This window comes from Lissotriton helveticus, chromosome 3_2, assembly GCF_964261635.1.
Source record: "Lissotriton helveticus chromosome 3_2, aLisHel1.1, whole genome shotgun sequence".
NCBI lineage: Eukaryota > Metazoa > Chordata > Amphibia > Caudata > Salamandridae > Lissotriton > Lissotriton helveticus.
The window spans coordinates 87,729,585-87,753,434 of NC_136062.1; the positions used below are offsets into that span (position 1 = coordinate 87,729,585).

A 23,850-nucleotide genomic window follows, 5' to 3' on the forward strand; every position below is an offset into this window, starting at 1 on the left:
ATGGGAGGGCAGCTCCTTCGTTCTTGCTCTCCGCGGGCCCGGCGAGGTCCTCATGTTATTCTCGGCCCCGGGCAGCGGCGGCAATCAGGGAGGCAGCGTTTGCACCGTAGTAGGAGGCGGCAGAGCGCTCGGGGTGCCACTAGTGCCTTACCAGATTCGGGGGCGTTCCCGAGAATCGGCTTTCGGCTGACGTAGCGTGACGTCGGCAAAAGCCAAAGAATCTCGGGAACGCCCCCGAATCTGGTCCGGCATTGACGGACAGGCCCCTCGTCCAATGGCTAGGCTCCATTTATGGAGCCAGCCAATGAATGACGAGGGCCGACCCAAACCCACACTACAGTTCTCATTAGGTTTTCGCCTGCGCGAAAAAGATGCGCAGAGCGCATCTTTTCGCCAGGCAAAACCTAAAAAGCAGTGTAGTTGGGCTTTATGTGGGCTGAGAAAGGGGTCTATTGGCTGCACATAGAACTAAATTCCTTCTCTTGTCCCAAACACTCAAAAACTCACAGGCTAGAAAGCTGCGCTGAGGAGCAGACAATAGAAATCAAGTGGAAAATATTTAAAAATTGTTCCATGTAAAACTATTTCAAATACAGTGCAGCACTCCCCATGGATTACATTCTACATGAAATTGGCAGAAATGTGAACTAAAGCGGCCTATAGGTTAGAAATGTTTACAGCACATTCACATCAAAAGTTGGCGTTGGCATGCTTTCGAACTAACAAAGCAAATGTGCTGATGAACAGACATTAATATATAGCCTTTCAGGAAGGTTTGTACTATTTGTAGCTATTATCAATAACTGGGAGTCACAACCAGACACCAGGGAATGCCTCATGGATGTGAACATAAGTAAAACCCAATACTGGAAAGAAACTGAAATAATTTGTAGCATAAGGTGCTGGAAGCAAGGTAAACCTGTATCATACAAGATCACATTTCTTTCTTTACATGAATAGGCTATAAAAAACATACCCTGACCAATAAAAGCATATCTAATCAGAAGAGTCTGAAAAACTAAAAGCATTAAAAAAAATCATTAAAAACACTTAATCTCAGAAAACATTCAATGAATGCATATAGTGTATACATATAGAGAACTCCTTTTAGGTCATTGAATGGGAGGATACAAGTAAATATTTTACACTAAAGAAGTGACAAGTAGAACTGCATTAATGTTTATTGAATTATCCATGAAACTAAATTCAGCAGCACATTTTTTGTTTAAATATCTATAATAAATAAACCCAATTCAAGCCAAAAGATGTGGCACAGTTGAACACCTATTAACTGCGGATATCGGCAATAAACCAGAATATTGGTTTCAGCCAGTTATCAGTATGATTACCACATTTCAGGTTTTCTTAAATGTGAAGTAAAACAGTGCCTCTTAGCAGCATCGTAGACTAATATTAACCAATGTACAAAACAGCATTTTTGTTCCTGGCACTGAGAGAAGAGCAGCCTCAAAAACAATCAGCAAACCAAGGCATTTTGATTATAAATGCCCAGTAAAGCGGATTAACAGAAGTACAAGCAATGCATTATTAGTTGGAGCCCTCTTTTGTGAATATGCAAGGAGTACAGTATTTTGGAGCATCCTCAAGGTGAAACTACAGTGATTTCCAGTTAGTGAATTTAGCAGTTCATTCCCATCTTAATTCAAAGTGTTCCTGCTATGGGGTTTTATTAATTACAGGTATTCACAGAATGTGGCTACACTCGTGCCATGTGCCCACATTCATACAAGGATGACACATGCTGCTTATTTAAAACTATAAAAATTACACATTTGCAAAAATCTGTGCAAAACTATTGTATTTACAAAATGGCACAAGAGTGAATTGAACAGTCTATGCACATGCACACTTCATTCACATCTTCAACAGAAGAGCATTCTATACTACACAAATGAAAGAAATACCAGTTTCAAAAGCTGTTTTCATTGAGCACCAGGTTCACAAAAGGTTACGCCAGAATGGGCAAATATTGCCCAAGTCAATGTGTATTGTTAAAGCTGAAACAGGTTTTAAGGCCATTCAAGTTAAAAGGTCTGACCGAGCAGAGAAATAAACCTTTTAGAACCCAGTCTATTTTAACACATGCTTTACCTCCAACTAGAATCAGTGGTCCAAACCTACATTTTATCTTTACAAAAACAGAAGCTAAGCAAAGAAAAAACGAGTACATTGTAAGCATATTGAAAACAAGGAAAGCAGACATTAAAAATGGTAAAAGCCGCTGAACTCAATTGCCGGTTCTATTCCTACACTAGGAAATAGAAATTATGTACATTTAATTTTCAAGTAGATTTACATTACCTTAACAAAACATTTCCATTTTCAGTGCATTGTTCTCTTTAACAACTAGCCCAAGTACTACACGTTACTCTCATCACTCCCTCACAATAGCAGCACATGCTACCGTTTACCTGCAAAGATGTCAGTCTCAGTAATTTAGTGTACGAAAAAAAGCTGAGAAATAATGAACGTTAATAACAAATGACGGGAATGGAAGGATTCATGCAATTAAGGTTCTATTATCAGCCAGCCAATTTGCTTGCAACAAGTGAAGGTTTCCTCTGTGGAAGGTCCTGTGGAGTAGGAATGTGATCTCCAGTGACCTCTGCCTTGTCAGCAGTGGCAGTAGGAAGCTGTTTATTCTTCATCTTTGCTTTTGCCATATTGTAGTCTCCGGAATCGAAGTATTTTTGCTGCAAAACAAAAAACAATATTAGCGCAAGTCGTTCGAAATCACTCAGACCCTTTTTTATATAAGTTACAACTGAGATGATAGATAGAATCATTAAATCATTTGTGCTGTTCCCAAATCGTCCGTAATGCAAACATATTTGGTTAATTTTCTTTAGAATCTTCCTTTTAAAACTTCATCATAGTCTAATATAACGAAATCTAAATATATAAAGGGAATAAAACATTTTTTTTTAAACTATTGACTTTACACTGAAATTCTAGTACAGTGCAGTTATCACGAAGACCTGGAGGCTTACATTAACACGAAGGAGAAAAATACTAATTAGAAAATTAGTACAAGTATCCCCCATGCATGGTACTCATCTTGTATACCAAGTCCTATATAGTTAGCCCCAAGATCGCCAACCTTTAACCTTACGTTATGGCAGACAAACAGCTCAGTTGGCGTTAGTGCGTTTTGCCCAGCACCACCCAACTACTAAATCCCACCCCATCCCCAGTACATGCAAGCCTCTTCAGCATCTCATAATTTGTGCCATTAAACAGTTTGATAAAAAAATAAGCCAATATGGGATGGTGGGTTGTCATGTGGAAGTAGAGTTTTGTACAAGACATTACACTCAATAACTCATGAGGTCTAGCTAAATGAGTTAACAGTGAGTTAACTAAGGCTCTGAAAAAGATTGGGCACCCATGAGACTTTACCACCCAGGCCTGCTTCTCATGCCATCCGAAAAGACTGGAGATTGATTAATGACATTTATTTTGGTGGTAAAGCAGATCTTCGCATTCTAATTAGAAGGAACTAGACGCCGATCTAATATCCCAGAAAATCATAACATGCTGGGCCATAAAAAAGCCAACAAAGGCATTCGACAGCTATTGGGGTGGGGTGGGTGGACAGCGGGGAAATCTAAATGCATGGGGGAATGGAAAGGCTTAGAAGAATTGTCCCTTCTGGTGCTAAAGGTCACCGCAATCGAGAAATTCCACTCTCATTCAGTAGAAGGCACGTGTTATAGTCTGCGCAAAGTAACCAGTGCCACAACCCAAGCTAAACAAAAGGAACATATCCCAACAAAGCTCATGTTTGTAAAAATATCGGCCCTGGAAAATGGGGGTCTTTGGAGGCTCAGGGAAAAGGGGCTGCGAGCCCCCCTATTGGAGTATTTGCACAGTCCCTGTTAGAACGGTCATGATACACAGAAGCTCGTGGACCAGTGAGTGATACCCGATCTGCATTTGGAACTCGATAACCTTCACTTTTTAATACAGGAGAGCATGTACCACCATTGATAGCCATCTAATCGATCTCATGTTCAGATCTGTCAACTCTGTGGATCCTCCACAGGATCAACTATACATAATTCCACCATCCACAGAAATAAGGCACTTACTTAGGGCATAAACTATATAATATACCCGATGCAGGTACTTAAAATTAATTATTCTGAGGTTCCAATTGGCTGTGAGACGACCTGTAAGTTGACAGCACGCCGTTGAAACCTCCGGCGTAATAGGGTTGCCCATCGCAGCCTGCCAGCGCAGGCATGATGGGTGCGTCTCCTGATCTCGTTCCCGCAGAGAGGAGTTATAGAGTTTAGTAATGATCCCTCTGCGACTCCCATCCGTCATCAAGTCCTGCAGTGCACGAAGCACGGTGGGCTCCGCAGGATACTCAGGATATACTGCACGGATGGCCTGACGAAGTCTGACATATTTGAAGTTAAACATAAAACTGCGGTCTGCACAATTCAGAGTCTCGCACAGCATTTTAAAACAGGCCCCCTTGTATAAAACCCCAATCCTGGTGATGCCCGCAACCGACAACTCCTTCAGGGAAGAATCCTCCCACGCCGCAGATATATCCGGATGAGATGCTAGAGGCAGTAATGGAGCATACAAACAGGACAACTGAGCTCTGGACGCCAGTGCCCGCCATGCCCATGACGTGCATAAAGGAGTATTTATCTCAGTCGAGTCGTCGGACCACCCGAGCCGCCTGAAAAGACCATCGCCTGCAATGGGACGGGAAGAACAGCATCAGTTTCAATAGCCACGTGAGGCTGGAAGCGCTGTGGGAACTGCCAGTAATGTGCAAAGTGTGCTTGTGCGCATAGATAAGAGACGTAGATCCGGAGCATCAAAACCCCCCCTCGATCAAATGGCTGCACTAGTAATTCCCATCTACATCGGAGTGGTTTCCCTCCCCACACCAAGGTTAATAGGGCAGAATGTAGGATGCGGAACAGCACTATATTCAATTTTATGGGTATGCGGATTAAGAAATATAGCATCTTAGGCAAAAAAAAACAAAAAAACATTTTTATAACTGCTGTCCTATCTGCCAATGATAGGGGAAGATGTGACCACCTTTCGGCCTGCTCATAAATCCGCATAATCAAAACCACGGCAGGATCTCGATGTATCCACACTCCCAGATATTTCAAGGTGTCGAAGGTCCAGGATAGTGGAAAGTCAAGTTCTATTTCTTTGGTGCGTCCAGTAAGTGGAAAGACCACGAGTCGGACAAATTAATTCAGAGTCCCGAGAATCTTTCAAACTGGACATACTCCCTAAGTAACGGGGACAGATACACAGAGGGTTCTCGGGCATAAAGCATCATGTCGTCCGCATATAAAGAGAATCAATGGGTGCTGTCGAAACCTCAATGCTGCAGCGGAGTATTTTTGGCGCAGTTTACATGCCAGGGGCTCTAGAGCCAGAGAAAAAAACATGGGGGACAGGGGCAACCCTGGTGAGTGCCCCTCTCAATAGGAAACCAGGATGACCCCGTACAGTAGACCCTCACCCGAGCAACCGGCCCGCTGTAAAGAACCTTAAGCCATTGCACGAAGGAGGAAGGGGGGGGGCAGGAGGGGGGGGGGGACATCCAACTTAGTACAGTGAACATTTAAGACCAGTTCACAGAGTCAAAAGCTTTTGCAGTATCAAGCAGCACAGAAACTGCCTGGAAATCAGGTTCAAAATAGTGTAGTGTGGAGAACAGCGTGCGTAGGTTATGAGTTGTGGAACGTTCCATGACAAAACCGGATTGATCCGGCAGTACTATTAGGGGTATTAGAGGCTGTAGCCTAATGGCAATCATTTTCACTAAGATCTTCGTATCTATGTTGATAATCGAGAGAGGGCGATACGGCCCGCACTGATTGGGCGGTTTGTCTGGTTTTAGTAAGGTGACAATGAGGGCCTCCTGAAGGGCGGGCGGAAAGATCCCAGTTTCATAAGCCTCTGCGTAGGCTGCCAATAACCTAGGAGCCAGGGCTGCCGCATAAGCTTTATAGAATTCGCTCGGCAAGCCATCTGGACCAGCGGCCTTACAAGTTGGCAGGGACATAATGGCTTCCTTCACATCCTCCTCATCAAAGGGCTACACCAGATATTCCCGATGGACAGCCACCCTAGAGCCACATCATCTAGATAGTCATGTGTCTCCTCAGTAGATGGGGATTCTCTATCAGCGTATAAATCCGCGTTGAACTTTAAGACAATCTCAAACAGAGTTCTTCAGTCGAGTGTCGGGGCTCACCATTACCATCAATTAGCTCAGTGATAGCCTCCTGGCATCGTGGCTCTGAGTTTTTGAGCAAGGGAACTGCTAGGCCGTCCACCCTCGCCATAGTATCTAGCAGTTCTGCGCCGCGAACAATGCAGCAATTCCTGGTCCATAGTTTCATTGTGCTCCGTAACTAGCTCTTATTTCTGCTAATTTGGCGGTGGAGGGGTCCAAATCAAAAGGCACGTTCCAATTTTGAGATGTCGCCCGCCAGCTTCCTTACCATTCGCCGAATGTCCCACAGAACACCGGACTGTATCCTGATACAGGCACCTCGGATGGGGACCTTAAAGGCCTCCCAGAGAACACCAGCACTGTCCACAGTGACTTCATTTTCTGTGAAATAATTTCTAATGGCCATAGACTGCTGAAATACCGGGTCTTTGAGCTCAGAAGGTTGAAGCCGCCACGCAAAAGGCGGTGATTGATACTCCGGAAGTTGTATTTCAAGGAGTATGGGAGAGTAGACTTAAGGAGCGGGCCTCGAGAGATACCTTTGCCGTCTAGGTGCAGACCACCTCCGAAACAAGCCAGAAATCAATGCGGGACCAAGGGCTATGCACAGACGAAGCAAAAGTGCTCTCCCGATCGATGGGATGACATTGGCGCCACACATTATGCAAGTGGCCTGCGTCCAAGAGTCCTATTCCGGGCCTCACCGACGCCATGCCTATCCATTAGTGACGTCTAAACACAAATTGAAATCTCCCCAAATGAATGCTGCAGGTGGAAACGATGATATTCTGTGCCACACGTCAGAAGAACGAGGGGTCGTCAATATTGGGCCCATAAATATTTACCAGTAGCACACTCACCACCCAATCGGCCATGCAGTAAGATTAACACCCCCCTAGGATAAAGTGAGTAGGAGGACAACGCTCTCACACTCGCCAATCGCGTACCTATTCTTTTTGCCGAATCTGTGGTCAAATGAGTTTCCTGTAGAAGGGAGACATGCACTCCCATACGATCCAGACACGCAAACATCATCCTAATCTTTTTTGGCATGTTAAGGCTGCGTATATTCCAGGTGAGAAATTTAAAACGTTACTCATTGCATAACATCAACAGAGGTAGACACCTGACAAGAGATCGTGAATTGAACAACAGGCGGTGACTAATGGCATACACACAGATTATGCGCCTAGGAGAGGTCCAGAAATATTCCACCATCCCCACCCTAAACACCCCCAGCCCACTTCAGCACCCCAACCATGTCAAAGCCTTCCCAACACCCTACCCAAAGCCCCCCACCCAACAACAAAAACAAAACAGATTTGGGGTACACCCATATGCGGGGGGCAAAGAGACGCGACCCTCCCACAGAGTAGGAGTCGACCGAGCAAAACAATGTTAGAGCAATGCATACCATAACCAATACTCCACCACTTTACTGGACCAGAGCTTACTGTGGCCTAGGAGAAGCAGACAGTATTAAGTATTGCAGTTCAAAGGCACAAGAGTCGTACAAAATGAGCGGAACCCTGTCCAAAGAGCTCACACAGCTGGCAGCTAGCCAAGTGGCGGCGGATCTATCACAAAAGTAAAAAGGCTGCCGAGCCAGTTTGAAGGCGACAGCTATGCTAAACATTGGCATCTCTCAAGAGAATCATCATAAGTGTAGACAGTAAATGAGCATGAGATCAATGAGACCATGCGAACATCGCATCATGAACAATAAGCAAATAAAACAAAGATCTCATCAGACAGTATACAGGTTACAGAGTGCCCCACTACTCTTCATCCTCGGGTGCTGCCGCAGAGTCAAGTTTCCTACGTTTCAGCTGCTTGGCACACTCCATTGCGGCCTTCGGGGAGGAGAAAATCGCTGTCGTCCGCAGCACCTATGCGAAGCCGGGCTGGATACAACATAGCGTAGGGGAACCCCTCATTCCTCAAAAACTGTTTCACAGTGCCAAATTCCCTCCTGGCAGCCTGGACGGCAACTGTAAAATCAGGAAAAAAGGCTAAGGTGTTGCCCTGATGAACAATAGTGCCCCTCTCCCTAGCCAGGCGCAAGATGGTGTCACAGTCCCTATAGTTCAAGACACTGGCTATGAAAGGGCGAGGAGGAGCCCCCGGACCGGCTGCGCAGCCAAAGAGCGATGAGCACGCTCCACTATGAACATGCTGGACAGTTGTTCTGTGCCAAAGATATCAGAGATAAGGTGCTCAATAAAAGTCCCCATCTTTCCCACATTTATAGATTCCGGCAGCCCAGTGATACGGAGGTTATTGCGCCGGGACCGCACTTCTAAGTCCTCATACTTTGCTTGGATAACTGATAAGACTTTTTCCATATTTTAAGTTGTCAGAAACCGTAGTCAGGCCATCTTCTGCCGCAGAGACCCTTTGTTCCACCTCCCCCATGTGGGCATTCGGTTTCTCAAGTGGAGATGACATGTGGTCAAGCCGATGATTCACCGCAGCCATCGCGCCCTCAATAGATTGCAAGGTGCGATGGCTACCAATGTGGATTCTAATGTGGTGGGGCCGTCCGTGTGTGCATCAGAGTCAGAAGCAGCTTTCTGCGGAGTCTTGGGGGCCCTTCGCGACTCGAAGGTAAGACGTGGCTGAGACTTATCCATCCTCCCCATAGTTTTAAATGGCGTCCCAGTGCAATACGTGAGAATTGACGTGGGGAGAGCAAGAGCAAATTTGAGGCACAAACTGGATCAGAAGGCTCAAAGTAGGGTAAAGAAATTTTTGACAGACCACCCCAAAGGCCTACAGGGGTTACGTCGCAAGGCCTCGACCAGTGCCAGAGGTCTCCCGCCAGAGAAGCCCTCAGCCGTGCAGGAACCACTGAGCAATCCAGTAAGCAGGCTGTGCAGATCCTAGGATATCGCAGGAGCGTGGCAGTGTAGTCCAATATACACCGCAGGGAGGGCCCAGGAGCAATGAAATACCTCGCGGCCAAGCCTGCCCCAATGTTCGTGCACACTCAAATCTAGGCCAGGGATTTACGGCCTATTACCAATGCTACATTCAAGAGACCCGGGGGCTATAATATACGCGCCTCAGTACAGGCTCCACCGCCAGGAGCTAATCTATGGGGCCACCAGACAGGTCCCGGGACGCAGGCACGTCCGCAAAGTCCCTGCCAGACAGTACACCGATGGAAGGCCCGCGCTCACAGGGCGGGCCCGTCACAAAGCACGACCCCGCCTCCGCAGCCCAAGCCTCCGACGGGCCCCAACCCCACTCACTGCACCAGCGACAACGGGCGCACCGAGTCTCCAGCAACTGTTCCGCTTCCTACCAGGGGAGGACACACTGCCTCCACAAGTGCACCGTCCGGTCTCCCCTCGGGCATCACCACTTGCAGCCGCACCGCAGTAAATCCACCCCCATCCGTCACATACACGAGGGCCGTTCCAAAGTTGCACCAGTGTCGGGGATATTCTCCGCAGCCAGGAGCTCACCAGGTGCCGCAGGTCTCAGCCCCTCAGTGCGCGATGAGGGACACAGCAGAGAGTAGCATGCAGAAGCCTCACACAGCAGGAAGGCCTACCATAGGCTACCGGCCACCATCTTCCGCTTCCCGGGGGCCGAAGGTGTGAGGCGCATTCAGCTTGAAAGAAGTGTCCCGCAGGGCTACAAACAGCAGGATCGCGGGCAGCCGGCAAGAGGAAGGTCACTCCGTCCAGCAGTGAGCGACAGGCACTCCGGATGAAGCAGATATTAGACGGATAGTGGCACGGTCAGGCAGAGCCTCACAGCAGTGAGGCCATCTTGCCGTGAGCCCCAGTGAGCTATCCATCTAGTTACCTTGTTGAATAAACTCCGTCTTCCAATACACAATCTTTGAAACATAACATCTTGATAATGGGTACCACTGGCTCTGGGGATGATTTAGAACCCACAATTGAAGTTTTAATACAGCGTATGTGAATCCAGGAAAAAGTATCATGCTGTAGCTCAGATTGCAGTTTGTAAAAAGCAAGTCCTTCACCAGAAGAAAGATACTTTTATCAGATTTCTATAACATCATAAAAGGGTGGGACACACCGCCTGATTATGAAACAATTGTACTGGTTTAAAATTACAATAAACAATAAAATAATGTTGGGAGTGTATTCCAGCATGTACTGTCCAGCCCTGCAAGGAAAGCAAACTTCTGACGGATATGGTTTAAACTCTACACAAGCATGCATAGTTTCCCGGGGTGTAGTCCAGTGCTAGTGCTATGGGTTGCAGAATTTAAATTAGGTGAACGAGACGATCCTGCAAAGTTGAGCACAGTTCATCTATCGCCCTTTTCTAGTTCAATTGCTTCTAGGTTCAAGAATTTGACTGCCTTGCATGCCAATAAGACAGTCAAGCCTCCTAGGCATTTTATAACAGCGGCTCTGCAAGTCCTTATTTGTTCTCTCCTCAATGTTGGCAATAAGAGTATTCCAAATGTCTAGTATCACCGGACAGATGCATAACTGGTGGAGTAGTGACTCATCTCCATGACCGCAAAGGCAGCATACCTTTGTCGGCCAGGTCAGTTTCCATTTTGGAGTAAGGTCTGTGGATCGGTAGGATCCCACTCTTAATAGGATCAGATTCCACTTATTCGGTTTTGAGAAATGTTCTAACGGGTACGATTTGGGTTTCAGGAATTTGTAAGATGGCATCACCGCCCACGTGTGTGTTTTGAAGGCCAAGGAGGATTTAGCTATTAACAGGGATTGTTGCTTGATGGCTTTATTGGCTGTTTGTTTGAACTCAGAATAGGCCGATATTGTGAGTCAAGTGTCCCTTCATTCTGAAAAGGATGGTTTTAAAACTGGATATACTGACTTGGTTAACCTGGATTGCTTTTCGATCTCTTGCCAACAAAGATGGGCTAAAGAGTTATCCTCCGCTGCCCTCATTCTCCAGTAATATTGGACCAGGACTCCTTGTCCGGTTGGCATATGTTTTTTTTTAATCAAATTCCAATCTTATCTGGGCTGGAGTAATGTAACATGGAATTGAAAGTTTTTTTTGTTTTTTTTTAAAGGCTAGTTTGTGCAGAGTTTAAGACAGTCGAGTCCTTAGTCTTTAACAGTTCCCATTCATACGAAATGGATGGCAAGAATTTTGCTGCTATGACCTTTAATAGGCGATTTGTTGAACAATTGCAAAGTTTTTTCTACAGGATTTTAAATGCAAATAGCAGTTTTGCTTTTAGTTGCCATAGGTCAAGGTGTTGCTTGTAGTTGAAATAGCAGTCTAGTAGTACCCTCAGGTATTTATATATATCCACCTGGGACAAGGGGTTTACTGTCAAGGTGAAATTAGGATGTTTTTTGTGGGTACTGGAAAAGCACACTACGTTCAATTTTTTGGAGGTGGAGTACTAATTGAGCAATGTATTCTGCTAGTTGGATGATCAGCCGCAGTAAGCCTCGAGGCGTTTGGGAGAGTAGGACGAGGTCCTCAGCATATTGAAGGCTTGCTATTGGGACATTACACAATTTTGGAGGGTCCCCTTGTATTGAGCGAAGGTTGTTCTCTAAATCAGATGTGTAGATGTTAAATAGACAAGGAGCCAGGACGCCCCCATTTTAAACCGCTGATGGTCAAAATTGTATTGGTTAGACTTCGCCCGTCCCCCTTTTTTATTTGGAGCCATGTTTTTGTGTAAAGATTGAGGATTGTCTAACAATTTTGTGGGAGCTCCCCAAGATTTCATTTTTGCCCAGGGCTAGGATCTGGGCACTTTATGATGCTGTTTTGAGATCTACAAAGCACACGTAAAGGAAGTTTGATTTGGCAATAGCTTGATTGGCCAAGAGGGTAACTGCAGATATGTCCGGTAGAGTGCCCGTCCCCGCCCAGAATCCAGTTTGCGTTTTCCCACTCCTCTAGGTCTGCCAACAAGTTTGATGCATAGATTTTTGCCTCAACATCTAGGAGCGCTATCAGTCTGTAATTGGATGGATCAGAACGATGCCCCAGATTTGAATATGGGTTGTAAGATGCTTCCCCGCCAAGAATCTGGAATGGTGAGAGTTTTTTGTAAAACATGTTTATTGGTATTTTATATTATTACATACATCACATCTTTTATTGCGGATGGATTTGGCATACAAGTGATCCCACACGGAGACTTAATACTGTGACATAATAGCATATTGGTTGAAGGTTGTTTAGCCCCGTCACGCAGTCTATTAATTGGTGACGACCCTCACGGGTCTGTGTCCATATACAGGTAACCTTCCCATATGTTACTCGCCGCGTCAAGCTGGGGTTGTGAGGTGCATTGGCTCCCCGCACATGAGCTCTGAAATATCAGCGTTATTCTAAAAATGAATAAACTTGGGGTAGAAAAACTGGGATGCACTGTGTCCTATGCTGTGGTTATATGTATGTGAACGCCTGAGAGCTGCACTATTGTGGGATATCATGATGTAATTGTGCCGAAGCGGATTGGGGAGGGGCAATGCTAGGAGCTGCAGTGCAGTGATAGGTTGTTGGTAGCCATTAGGTCAGACCCGATGGGTGTTTGGGCCCGTTGAATACCCTCCCAAGCATCCTCTGGGGCTATAGGGAGTCTAGGGGAACCACCACCCCACATTTCCACCACTGTCGCCATTTCATGTGTAAAGGAGTGAAGTAGCATGGCCCATGGCATGGATATTGGATGCTTGCGAATTCCTTGAGCTTCCTCCCCTCGCAGTATTCCCTCTTCCGCTGCACCCCACTTCTTGCCAGCACCCACCCAGGCCGCCAGGTGCCTTCCAATGCATAGTTATGCACAGTTTGGCCAGGAGGAGCAGTAAGGAGGCAAAGCGCATTTCAACTTTCATGTGCTTGTGACGCTTACCGATACCAAGGGCGCTAGCTTCCCACGTGTAGCGGTCCCGAAGTCCTGTGACAGTTCCACGGGTAGTATGGACAGTACACCAGTACAGTAGCTGTGGAGGGACGAACAGTCCCACATGTGAAAAAATGAAACAGCGGGCTCCTGACATCTAAGGCAGGCGAAGGTACCATCGGGGAAATACTTCTGGAGCTTTGCAGGAGTGAGATATGCCCGATGCCGGACATGCAATTGTATGTTTTTTAAGCGGTAGTTGCGGGATTCCTTCTTGGTGTATGCTAGTGCTTTGACCCATTCCTATCATGTATAGGCCTGCGAAAGTCGGCTTCCCATTGTTCCCCGAGGATGCAAGTGTGGGTTGCTTAAGAGATTTTATGGCTTTATATATCCAAGTAACTAGGTGTTGCCCTGGGCCCATCTGTAGGATTGCGTGGAGGACCGGGTGCGGGGGTGGGGGAAGTTCTTCCTCAATTGTGCGCCAATGTTTACGACAGTCATTTAAGAACTGCCTATGCAGCAAGAACTGTCCCCTAGGGAGCTCAAAGCCATTCACGAGTGCCTCAAACGTCTGCAATTGCCAATCAAAATAGAGTGCCCCAACTTCTGTCAGGGCGTGTTCCGTCTAAGTGCAACATCCTCTCCGTGTAGTGTGTGCGACCTTTGGGCAGCCCTACCAACAGCAGGAGAGGGGAGTTCGGGGGCGCCGCACGATTCATTCTGTAGATGTGTGCGAGACAGACGTGCCCCGTCAACAGTTGAAGTGGCTTGGTCGGTTGGGGGGGGAGCAGCGCCTGGTAGAAGCATGCGATGGTTGGCGGGGGTTTGAAGTTGTCCAGCCGCAGTGGTCAGTTCTCTTTACGCCAGAGACCCGCTGTCCAGCAGGACACTCATTGTAATTGGGTGGCCAGGAAGTAAGCGTCAAAGGATGACGCAGCTAGCCCTCCTTGGTCGAGAGGTAACTGCAACTTTGCCAGGGCAATACGCCGGCGGCCAGAGCCCCAGATAATGGTCCCTAGCAGGGCATCTAGCTTGCTGAAAAACGAGCGGGGCGGGGGAGGCGGGGGGGGGGGAGAACCACTGGGAGGTTGGGGGAGAGATATAGGAGTCTTGGGACTAGGATCATTTTGGCGATCGCGGTCTTGCCCATGACTGCAAGTGAGAGATCTTTCCAGAAGTGTATGGATGATCTAATGCCTGCCACCATTTTTGGATAATTAACTTCGTAGATGTCTTGCGGCATATGATACAGTCGAACTGCCTGGGGGCTCCACGAAAGGTCAACGGGCATTGACTGGATCTGGGTCTATGTAAACTGGACTTGGACCAGTTAACTCGTAGTCCTGCCACTTGTTCAAAGTCTTGCAAAATGCATAGTGTAGGGGTGAGGTCTGCTGCAATATCCCGGACATATGATAACATAATCGGCGTATAATGACACAGTATGGATGGAATTGGCAATCGGAATTCCCCACTCCTCAACCACGGCACAAAGACAGGCTGCCATGGCGAACAGTTGGGGGGAAGCAGGCAACCCTGCGGGGTGCCACGGCGGACCGAAAAGGAGGCGGAGATTAAGGGGCCTATTCTGACTCTGGAGGTGGGCGTGGTGTATATGAGCCTAGTATATGGTTGGAGGAGAGGTCCCACTCATGTTGCAAGACCCAAAATAAGTATGCCTATGAGAGAGTATCAAAGGCTTTTTCCAGATCCAGGATCAGACACACGCATGAGGGAAACCGTCACGGATCTGGTCCTGTACGTGGAACAGCCGCCGGATATTGTAGGAAGTGTTCCTGCTCGGCACAAATCCATTCTGATCTGGGTGGATTAACTGCAAAAGGACAGTGGCTTATCGATCCGCCAGGATTTCCCCATAGATTTTATAGCCCGCAGGCAGGAGGGTTATGGGCTGGTAAGAACCCAGCTGTTGGGGGTCTCTATCCGGTTTAAGAAGAGACACTATAACCGACTCGCACATGGATTGGGGTAAGGTGCCTTCATCAAGGGCCACTCTGAATTGCCTCTCGAGTTGGGGCACCAGTTGGGATGCAAGGGTGCGTTAAAATTCTAGCGGAAGGCCTTCCAATCTGGGGGTGTTGTGGGTAGCCAATGCCTTCAAAGCGTGTCTGATTTCCGTCGCTAGGATTGGGTCATCAAGGTCTCGACGGGTGTCACGGTCTAGCTGGGGAAGCTGGTGTCGAGCCAGGAATTGGGAGAGGGCCACCTCACGTATCTGAGCAGGGCTAGCGTACAATGATGCGTAGTGCTCTTGAAAGGCACTCAGGATTGAATCTTGGGAGTATAATAATAGGATACCTCGAGTATTGAGAGTGGCCGTGATTGGTGGGAAGGTCGAATCTAGCTTGGCAAGCCACACCAGTAACTTGCCCACCCTGTCACCTTCTTTGTGAGCACATGCCGCGAAATTATACCTATGCAAGCATACTAAAGCCTCTTCATATGCTGTTTCTGCGGCAGCAATTTGAGCCTGCGTGGCTTTGTCTGGGTCAGTCTCCTTTGTAAGAGCGGCCAGGGCTAGCTCTGCTCTTTTTATGTCTCGCTCCAAGACTTGACGGACTCCTATGACTTGTTGAATACATGTGCCCCTTATAACAACTTCAAAAGCGTTTCATTCCGTCGCATGCGTGGTGGTAGTGCCAGCGTTCTCTTTAAAATACTGTCTGATATGGTCCGCCTGTGTTTGCTAGAAAATAGAGAGTCATCTAGACATTCCCTGGGGAGACGCCATGTAGGGGACAGGGGGGTGGGGCAGGCGCCAGCACATTGGGAGTGTGTGAGCATCATGGTCTGATGTGGTTCTGCCCTGGTAGTCCGTATCAGAAATGTCTCTTTCCTCCTCTGGAGGTGAATATGTGGGGAGTCCGTTCTATGTCCATTGCAGGGGATGTGGGGCGGAGGCTCGCCACGGCCTTCAGAGCTTTCCGTCTTTCTTGAACTATTTGTTCTAGGTCTGGGGACATCAGGGTGCGTGGGAGCGAGATGGCGGTGCCCCGTCGGTTACGTCATTGTGATCATGTCTTCTGGGTCCTGGCATTCCTGTGTGTGTTGCTCATGGGTACGCTCTGTATGAGGACCTGTGGCACCGCGTTGGTCTATCCAGTCATGCGCCTCCTCCGGGGTCGCGAAGAAGTGAGTGGCACCGTCATGCAGGACTTTAAGGCGGGCGGGAATTGCATCTTTTCTGCTGTAAGATGCGGTTTTCACTTCCAGGAAGGACGACCGTTGGCGCTGGACCGCTCGGGAATAGTCAAGAAAGATTATGATGGTTCTGTTCTCCACCCGAAGCGCCCAGCCTGGCGGGCCGCCCTTAACACTGCATCATGGTATCTGAAGTGCAGGAATTTTGCCAGCATGGGGCGCGGCGGGGCCCCCGGTCCAGGGCGGCGCGGTGGGACCTGATGGGCCCACTCGATGGAGAAGAACGCTGACCGCTCGGCATCGGGCGTGAATGACTTAGTCCAGGTCTCCATGTACTCCACTGCATCCGCCGTTTTAATTTCTTCTGGCAGGACGAGTATTTTGCAGCGCCTCTCCGAGTCGCAGATTCGTTCTTCCATAGTAGACATGCGGCCGATCAACGTTTGTATTGTGTCTTGGCGAGTCTGTACCATGGGCTGGATGGAAGTGACAGCTTTTTCATTATCCCAGACCTTGTCGGACAATTTTCGGGGGTCATCGCGGAGGAGGCTAATGTCAGTCGTCAGGGTGCCCAGTTGCTGCTCCATAGTCTCTGGATTGCTCTATTGCCAGTAGGACCCTGTCCAATTTGGCCGAGGGGGAAGACGTCTGTTGTGGCATCATCCGTAGGGGGCCCCGCGGCGTGATTGTTGGCAGCGTCTGAGGTAGCCCCTTGGGCTGTCGCCCTTGGTTTGCCCATTCTTTCACCTGGGATCACGCAAGCACGTCGGGTGCTGGCGCCCGGCTGGAGCGCTGGCTTGAGCGACCATGAGTCTCCTGACGCCGTGACTAGTCGATGCCCCTTGTCAGTGAAGTATTCAGGAAGGAGACGGGATGTAGGTAAGTCTGCGGATGCCAGTAGGTAGCCGGAGCGGGCAATTCAACAGGCAGCTGGGGCGGACCTTCGTGTCAGGCAGATTCTCATGGTCTAGCTCAGCGCAACAGATTCTACTTGGCGCCTGATGTTGAACTACCACCGCCCTGACAGTGGAGCAACTCGCAGCGCACCTTCCCAGCACTCCCTCGCCCGAGCGCCAACTTGGTAATCAGCCCCTCCTGGCGTCGAGGGTGTTGGCACAGTCTGACACCCGGGACTCGCTGTGGCACCACTCTGTTAGTACCAGTGTCTTCGGCTGTCAATAGTGCCGCCTATGGGTAGCCATCCCTGGTGCAGTCAGGCCGGTTCTCTCCTGAATGTTGCTTGTGGTAACATCAGTGCTCAGCAGTCTCCAAGCCCTGGCATACGTTGCTGTGGTCTCTGGCAGGGGGTGGGAGGGTCGCACTGCTTGTGGCACTTCAGTCAGGTTCAGCAGTGTGTGTGCCGCAGGGCCGCCATTTTAAAGTCAGGCAGGCCGCCTAACAGTCGCGGCCTGCATCAGTTTCCACGTGGTACATCGGGCCTCCCGCCAACGGGAGACGGGTGGGCACCGTGGAGGTGCCAGAATTCCTCCACGGGGCCACGGAAGCATTGCAGGCTCTCAGCAGCTCAGGCGCCGTGGAGGGGGATTATCCGAAAGGACGGTTGCCGTTTTGTGTTCCCCCAGTCTCACAGCCAGATTCCAGCCGCTACAAGGTATCATGGCCATCGCAGGAGTCAGTGGTGGATGCCTGGTACGTTCCGGCGCCGTTGGACATAGTCGGTGATCAGCTGGGCTACTTGGAAAGGAGCGAGGTGGAAGCCCTCGCACAGAGCCTCAGCTAGGCACGTCCGTCCTGGTGGCCATCTCGGCCACGCCCCCGGAATGGTGAGAGTCTAAGGGAGTTTATGAACAGAGAAGTTAAGTGGCTAGACCAAAAGGTTGGATCTTTTCTAAATAAGGAGTTAGGCCCCGGGCCCCATCAGGTCTTTGATATTTTATGATGTTTAGTACCTGCTTGTGTGATCTTCAGGTGGTGTTCCGTTGGGCCAGTACTTGTTTTCCGTAATTCCGGCCGAAATTGGTCATCCGATTGCTTTTCTTGAGGGTTGGGAGGATTTTCAGTGTGCGCTTCTCTTGAGGGTTCGGGGGGGGTTCAGTGTTGGGGAGCGGGTTTTAGTATCCAATTTCTGGGTGTTTTTAGCTTTTGAGGCTCTATTTTCTGGATTTTGGGACTTGTTGCCCGAGTTGCTACCATCAAGATTGCTTCTAGGGGTTTGGTGCGCTTGAGTGCGACTTCTTATTGTATGTGGCTTCTATATGAGCTTTCCATTCATGTTCCACAATATCCAAATTAAAATGTCGGTTTTTACCATTTAATAGAATGTTGACGTTTTCCCAAAACAGTTTGGAGTTTCTTTGCTTGCTGGCACGGAGCATTTTCATCCAGAATTGTTCATTGTACGTTCGCTTTGCCGCCATAATTTACTTGAAGTCTCTTTTCAATTTTGCTGTTATTGTAAGAGTGCTGGGTAGGTTGTGAGCCTGGGTTCACATTGATCTTAAGTGTTTATTAAGATGCTTTTTTCTTGTCCTTCGATTGTGTGTATACCAGGCTGTCTCAACGATGCCGGGGGCTTTATAGCAGGTGGAGAAGTTGGAAAATGTTATGTTTAAATTGACAAACTACTCCCAGGCCTCTATCCGAAGTGGCTTTGCTTTCAGTGATGCCAATAAGGAGGAACAGGTCTCGATGATGGAGTCTGTTCTTTTTATTCCATGCAAGTCATTTTAAATTGTGGGATTGAGTTGGTAGTGTAAGAGCCTTGGCTTGCCAAGACATTTGTAGAATGTTGGTTAATATGAAGTTGAGGATAGTGGTCACTTTCTGCTGTCCTTAATTTGGAAGTTGGAAATTGAAGGGAAGAGATCGCGGTCCGCCACGCGAACCCCCCCCCTCCCCCAAAAAAAACCATGGTGGTGCCAGTTTTGTTCGTCACTCTTGTGAAAGCTGCGGGACTGTCTTGAGAGTCACGTCCATTTAGCATGTGCAGGGAGAGATCATCCAATAAAGCCGCGCATCTCTTGCTTAAAGTATCACGTCTGCTTGCGTTGCCCTGTCCTGCTTGTATACAGTTTGCTAGTTCTTGACCATGCAATTAGTTCATATTGAAATACTGGTCAATATGTTGGCATGTGGATAGATGAGTTTTAAGTGCGGCGATTAGTTGGTGAATTCTATGCCCCTTTTGCTTGTGGGCTAGATGTTCAAAATTACCAAACTAATTGAGGGCAAAGCTGCGAGTGTGATGCATGGCATCCAGGGAGAGTAGAGGTTGAGGACTTCATCTTTCCAAGTGACTTCTGTTGAGATGAAGGTCGATAGACCGCCTTTTGCACTTCTGTGTTTTGAGTCCTTAATGGCTGGATTGAGATATTATTTGTAGCCTGCGATTGGTGAGTTTATGGTCTGACAAGTTTCTTGAAGTAGAAGTATGTTGTACGGTAGGATAAACTCTGCAAAGTCAGTATCTTTGACTTTTGAACCCAAGCCGTTCACGTTCCATGGGCAGTTCTTACAGCCATGAATTTTTTGGGGAGTCCTTACGTGCTTTGATGTAGCTTCATAATTCATGTTTAGGGCTATCGCCTGCGGGTTATCCTCGGGGTTGGCTGCTTTGGAATGTGGTATTGTGATCATAATTTGCCTTGTTGGTTGGCATCTCCTTTCATTAAGCTAAATTAGTCAGGACCTTTTGCTCCTTTTAAAATACCCACTGTTTGATTGGGCTGTTGTAATGGGCTTGGGTAGCGGGGACGATCCACCTTTTTTGTTTTATAGCTCAATTCATTATTTTGTGTAGGACTCCCTGTGCCGCAAGATCTGTTCTGTGAAGGAGTGGTCTGTCCAAGTTACTATTGTGATTTTGGTGCTGGTTCGGTTAGGATTGGATTTGATTTGAACTCTATTCTTTCCAGATCACTGGATTTGATGTGGCTCAGGGATGGGAGGGCTTCTAGTAATCTTAGTATTGAGACTCTATTCAATAAGTTGTGGGCACCCCTCGAGATATATTGTGGAACCAGCTTTTTTTTTTTCGTGGCAGGTGCTGAGCGGATCAGTTTGTTGTATTTTGGCTCGCTCGAGATTCCCTCGTTGCTTCAATGGACTCTTGATTTTGTAGGACTAAGTTGGATTGATGTTGTGCACTGTTTTGTTGGGGGCTTTGAGGGTTCGTGGCCGATTTGACCTCCATGCCTCTCGGGGGCTATGCGCTTGCCTGGACTTCTTTGTTATTGCACCTCACCTCTGAGTACTTTCCTGTTGATGTCGGCCTCCTCTGAGCAGAGTTTGCTCGCTTTTGTCATTATTCTTGCTCGCTTTGGTCATTCTTGGAGGGGTTGAAACAAGGTTTGTTTTTTGAGTGACCTGGATGGTTGTTTTGTTTGGTTCGCACCTATCCAGAGAAATAAATAAGCTGTATATTTTCCTTGTTGATGGGTTATCACTTTTTTGTGGTTTGGGGCATCTTGAGGTGGCAGCCTCTCATGGGAGAAAGTAGTGCGGTCCAATATGCAGGCCACGTTCCCGATACTTTGTTTCATTTTGTGTCTCAATATTTTCATCATGCTTGGTGAGAGTTTTGTTTAGTGATGAAGGGGTGTTTGAAACTGGTTTGCTTTTCCCAGTGAGGGAATTTGTCGAGTTTGCTTGTTTGGGGATTTCATCTGCTGTCAATAGTGAAAAGTAGTGATTGGGTGACACTTCTTGCACTCGGGATTGAGATTGTTCGCTTGGTTGCTCAAGCACTTTCGTGGCTTCAGGTGTGGATGAGTTTACGTACTCTGGGGCCTTATGGGTCTCCTGGTCTCTTAGGGTATGGCTCCGAGGGGGCAGGGGACTGGCCTGGCCTTCTTCCTTGAGTTCCTCATGTTTACAGGCTCTTGCCGGTTTGGACTTTTGTTTGAATTTCCTGACTGTCCCCAACAGCTCTGTCATTATAGTTGCCACTGTTGCAAGTTTGTCAATAATTTGAGGACAGTGACATTTGGTATGTAGTGTCCCGATCTTGTTGTACCTTTGCTATCATGGTGTTGAGAACATGCAACTTTTATTCAATCCCCGGAACATGGACGGTTAGGATGTTTAATAGCTCGACTTGGGTGTCTAGCTTGTCAGCGTGGTATGTCATAGCGGTTCCAATAGTTTCCATGTTGTTTAACAGGAGCTGCCATACGGAGGTGGTTGGGGAGCAAGTCAGTACTTTTGTCAAGGATCGGTCCTTGATCTTTCTTGGATGTTTGTTTTTTAGTTAGTCATGGTGTTCAGGCGCCAGATCTAGCTTGGGCTCTTTAACTTCATCAAGCGGGTGCCCGCTTGGTATTGTTGTGGCGATTACTGGTCCATTTGCCAAGTAGTTTTAAAGGGTTCAGGTGATATGGCAAAGCTATCGCAATCTTGTGTGCAGGCTGTAGCAGACCCCGGTTGTTCTAGTAGTTGTGGGGCTGCCAGTGAAAAGGGAAAGTAGGATGGAGCAAATGGGCTTAAGATGTTGTCTTGGCAGTGCACCCAGTTGCCCATGGGTTTTCAGGTTGAAGTTAGGCGTTGCTGTGGGTCTGAATGGGTCGGTTGGCTGGTTAGTAAATTCCAGCTCGAGTCTGGCTGGGTGTGGACTAGAGCCTCTACGAGCTGAAGGTGGTGCCCCTTGAGAGTTGGTGGGTTGATTAAGTCTTTCAATATTGGTATGTCCCGATTGGCTAGCTGCATGCTTGAGTCTTTTCTGGAGGGGGAGGGAAGGACCTTATGTTCCATGCAATGTATTGTTGCAACTGCTGTGGAAGGCAACCTCGTGCCTTTGCTTTAAATACCTGTATTGTTGCTGTCTCGCTTGGCGCACTTGTCGGTGTCAGTCTGGGGTGGTCTCCAACTCAGAGTCCTGAATACTTGTGCAATGCACAATGGTTGTGGATGGCTTTCAGTCTTTGGCTTTATCCATGTCTGGGTGAGTCGCAGACTCTGACCCAGGCAATTTGTTGGCGAGTTCAGTGCCATGTGGGCCCCCTTTTTCCCCTCTTGGGCCTTCCTTGCTCTTTTGTTTGTGCGCCTCTCGCTTTCCCTGATTTCTTGGTGGGTGTGCTTTGGCCCAATCCTGGGTGCGGCTTGTAACGTGGATGCTTACAGGAACCTTGTCTGGAACCAGCCTCGTCAGATACAGCTGCACCCTTTGGGAAGACTAGGAGGGGTGTGGGGATTGAACAGAGCAAGGCGGCTCAGTTTCTTTCCATTATACCATACGTTATTTTATGTGTCCCTTGTCCTCTTTCGCTTTTTCCTGACTCCCCTTAGGCCCATGAACTCTGACCCCCCCCACCCCCCTCCTTATCTGCACGTTATTGTGCCTAATGAACTATAGCAGGGAGGGGGAGCTGAGGGTTAGGCTGGTGGGGCTTGGTATGCTGTTTTTGTTTGTGCTTCTTATTGCAGAGGGGAGGAGGTGAGATGAGGGTGAGGTCACACAAGGCAGGTTTTGCAGGCTGCGCCCAACCTAGTTGAGCCGCATCCGCAAAACAGCCAGGGGCTCACACTTACTGCAGCCGCCCGCTAATGGCAGCCGCGCTATTCGCCGGATGCCCGGGTGCAGCTCCCGCAATTGTCAGGGCCGCTCCTTCCCACACTGCCTGCTCCAGTCTGCTCCAGGTGCAGCAACCCGGGCGCCAAGCAAATCGTGGGGTAAGCAGTCGCAGAGATCTAGGAGTCAGGACTTAGAAACTTGTCTCGGTTCACCTCCCCCCTCTCCCCCCTACACGTCCGCGTCAGAGTCCTTCACCAGATTCTGCAATTGTCTAACCTGTTTAAAAGTATCCATCCTTATCTATTAGTATGGCATGAAAAGCATGACGCACAGATTTAATTAGAAACAAAGCATATGAACTCACAGAGGCCTATCTTCCTGCAAAGGAAACACACTAAAAGGACAGAACAACAATAATTCATGTGCTTGAAAAACTACCACCAGTCATTTCAATCCTGACCCCAGGGAAAATTCTGGCTTTAATCTAAATCTGACAATCTTCCTTTGGACATTCTTCTGTAATACTTCCTCTCTGGCAGAAATTTGTTAAGAGCCAACATGAGAAAAAGTACTAAGACAATCAGTAGGAGAAGGATATGATGTGATAACTCTTCATGAATTATGGAGCTACCCATACATATACACCTACATCCAGTCATAGCTTAACTCAGTGGCTCCCAAACATTTTTGAACTGTGGCTCCCTTGACCTAATTGGCAGTTGGCCGTGGCTCCCCACCATTTTTTTACCAGTGGGCGGGTGGGGAATGATGTAACCCCAACCTCAGGAGTACTTCCTGTTGTCTTCCTTAAAGTAATTGGGATGCAATTTGGAAACTAGGCCCTTTTATATGTAAATTAAATACTTCTTATCAATAGTTGTTTGTAATTGCTGTTTCCAGTATTAGGCTTCTGGTTCGACAAGCATCAGAATGTATGATTTGAAGTGCGAATACATTAGCATATGAAAGTATTATTGTGGCACTTAAATTAAAAACAAAGAACGATTGGATTTACTTGTTGGCTCTCAAATGGTGCAGACTTTGGGCCTTGGGCCAAATTCTGCAGTGTCACCAGTTTCTTTCCTTGCCCATGATCTTTGCTCAGCTGTACTTATCACTATCATCCCATCC

At 47.9% G+C, this 23,850-nt stretch overlaps 1 protein-coding gene across 1 annotated transcript in view; it reads right to left on the reverse strand.

The window, feature by feature from the left end:
- Positions 1–1,166: 1,166 nt before the first annotated feature.
- ARPP19 (cAMP regulated phosphoprotein 19) overlaps positions 1,167–23,850 on the reverse strand; it is a 45,898-nt gene continuing 23,214 nt past the window's right edge. The window contains exon 3 of the mRNA XM_078684846.1: positions 1,167–2,714. Within this exon, the coding sequence (XP_078540972.1) occupies positions 2,544–2,714 (171 nt within the window). The 3' untranslated portion in view covers positions 1,167–2,543. The remainder of the gene's footprint in view (positions 2,715–23,850) is intronic.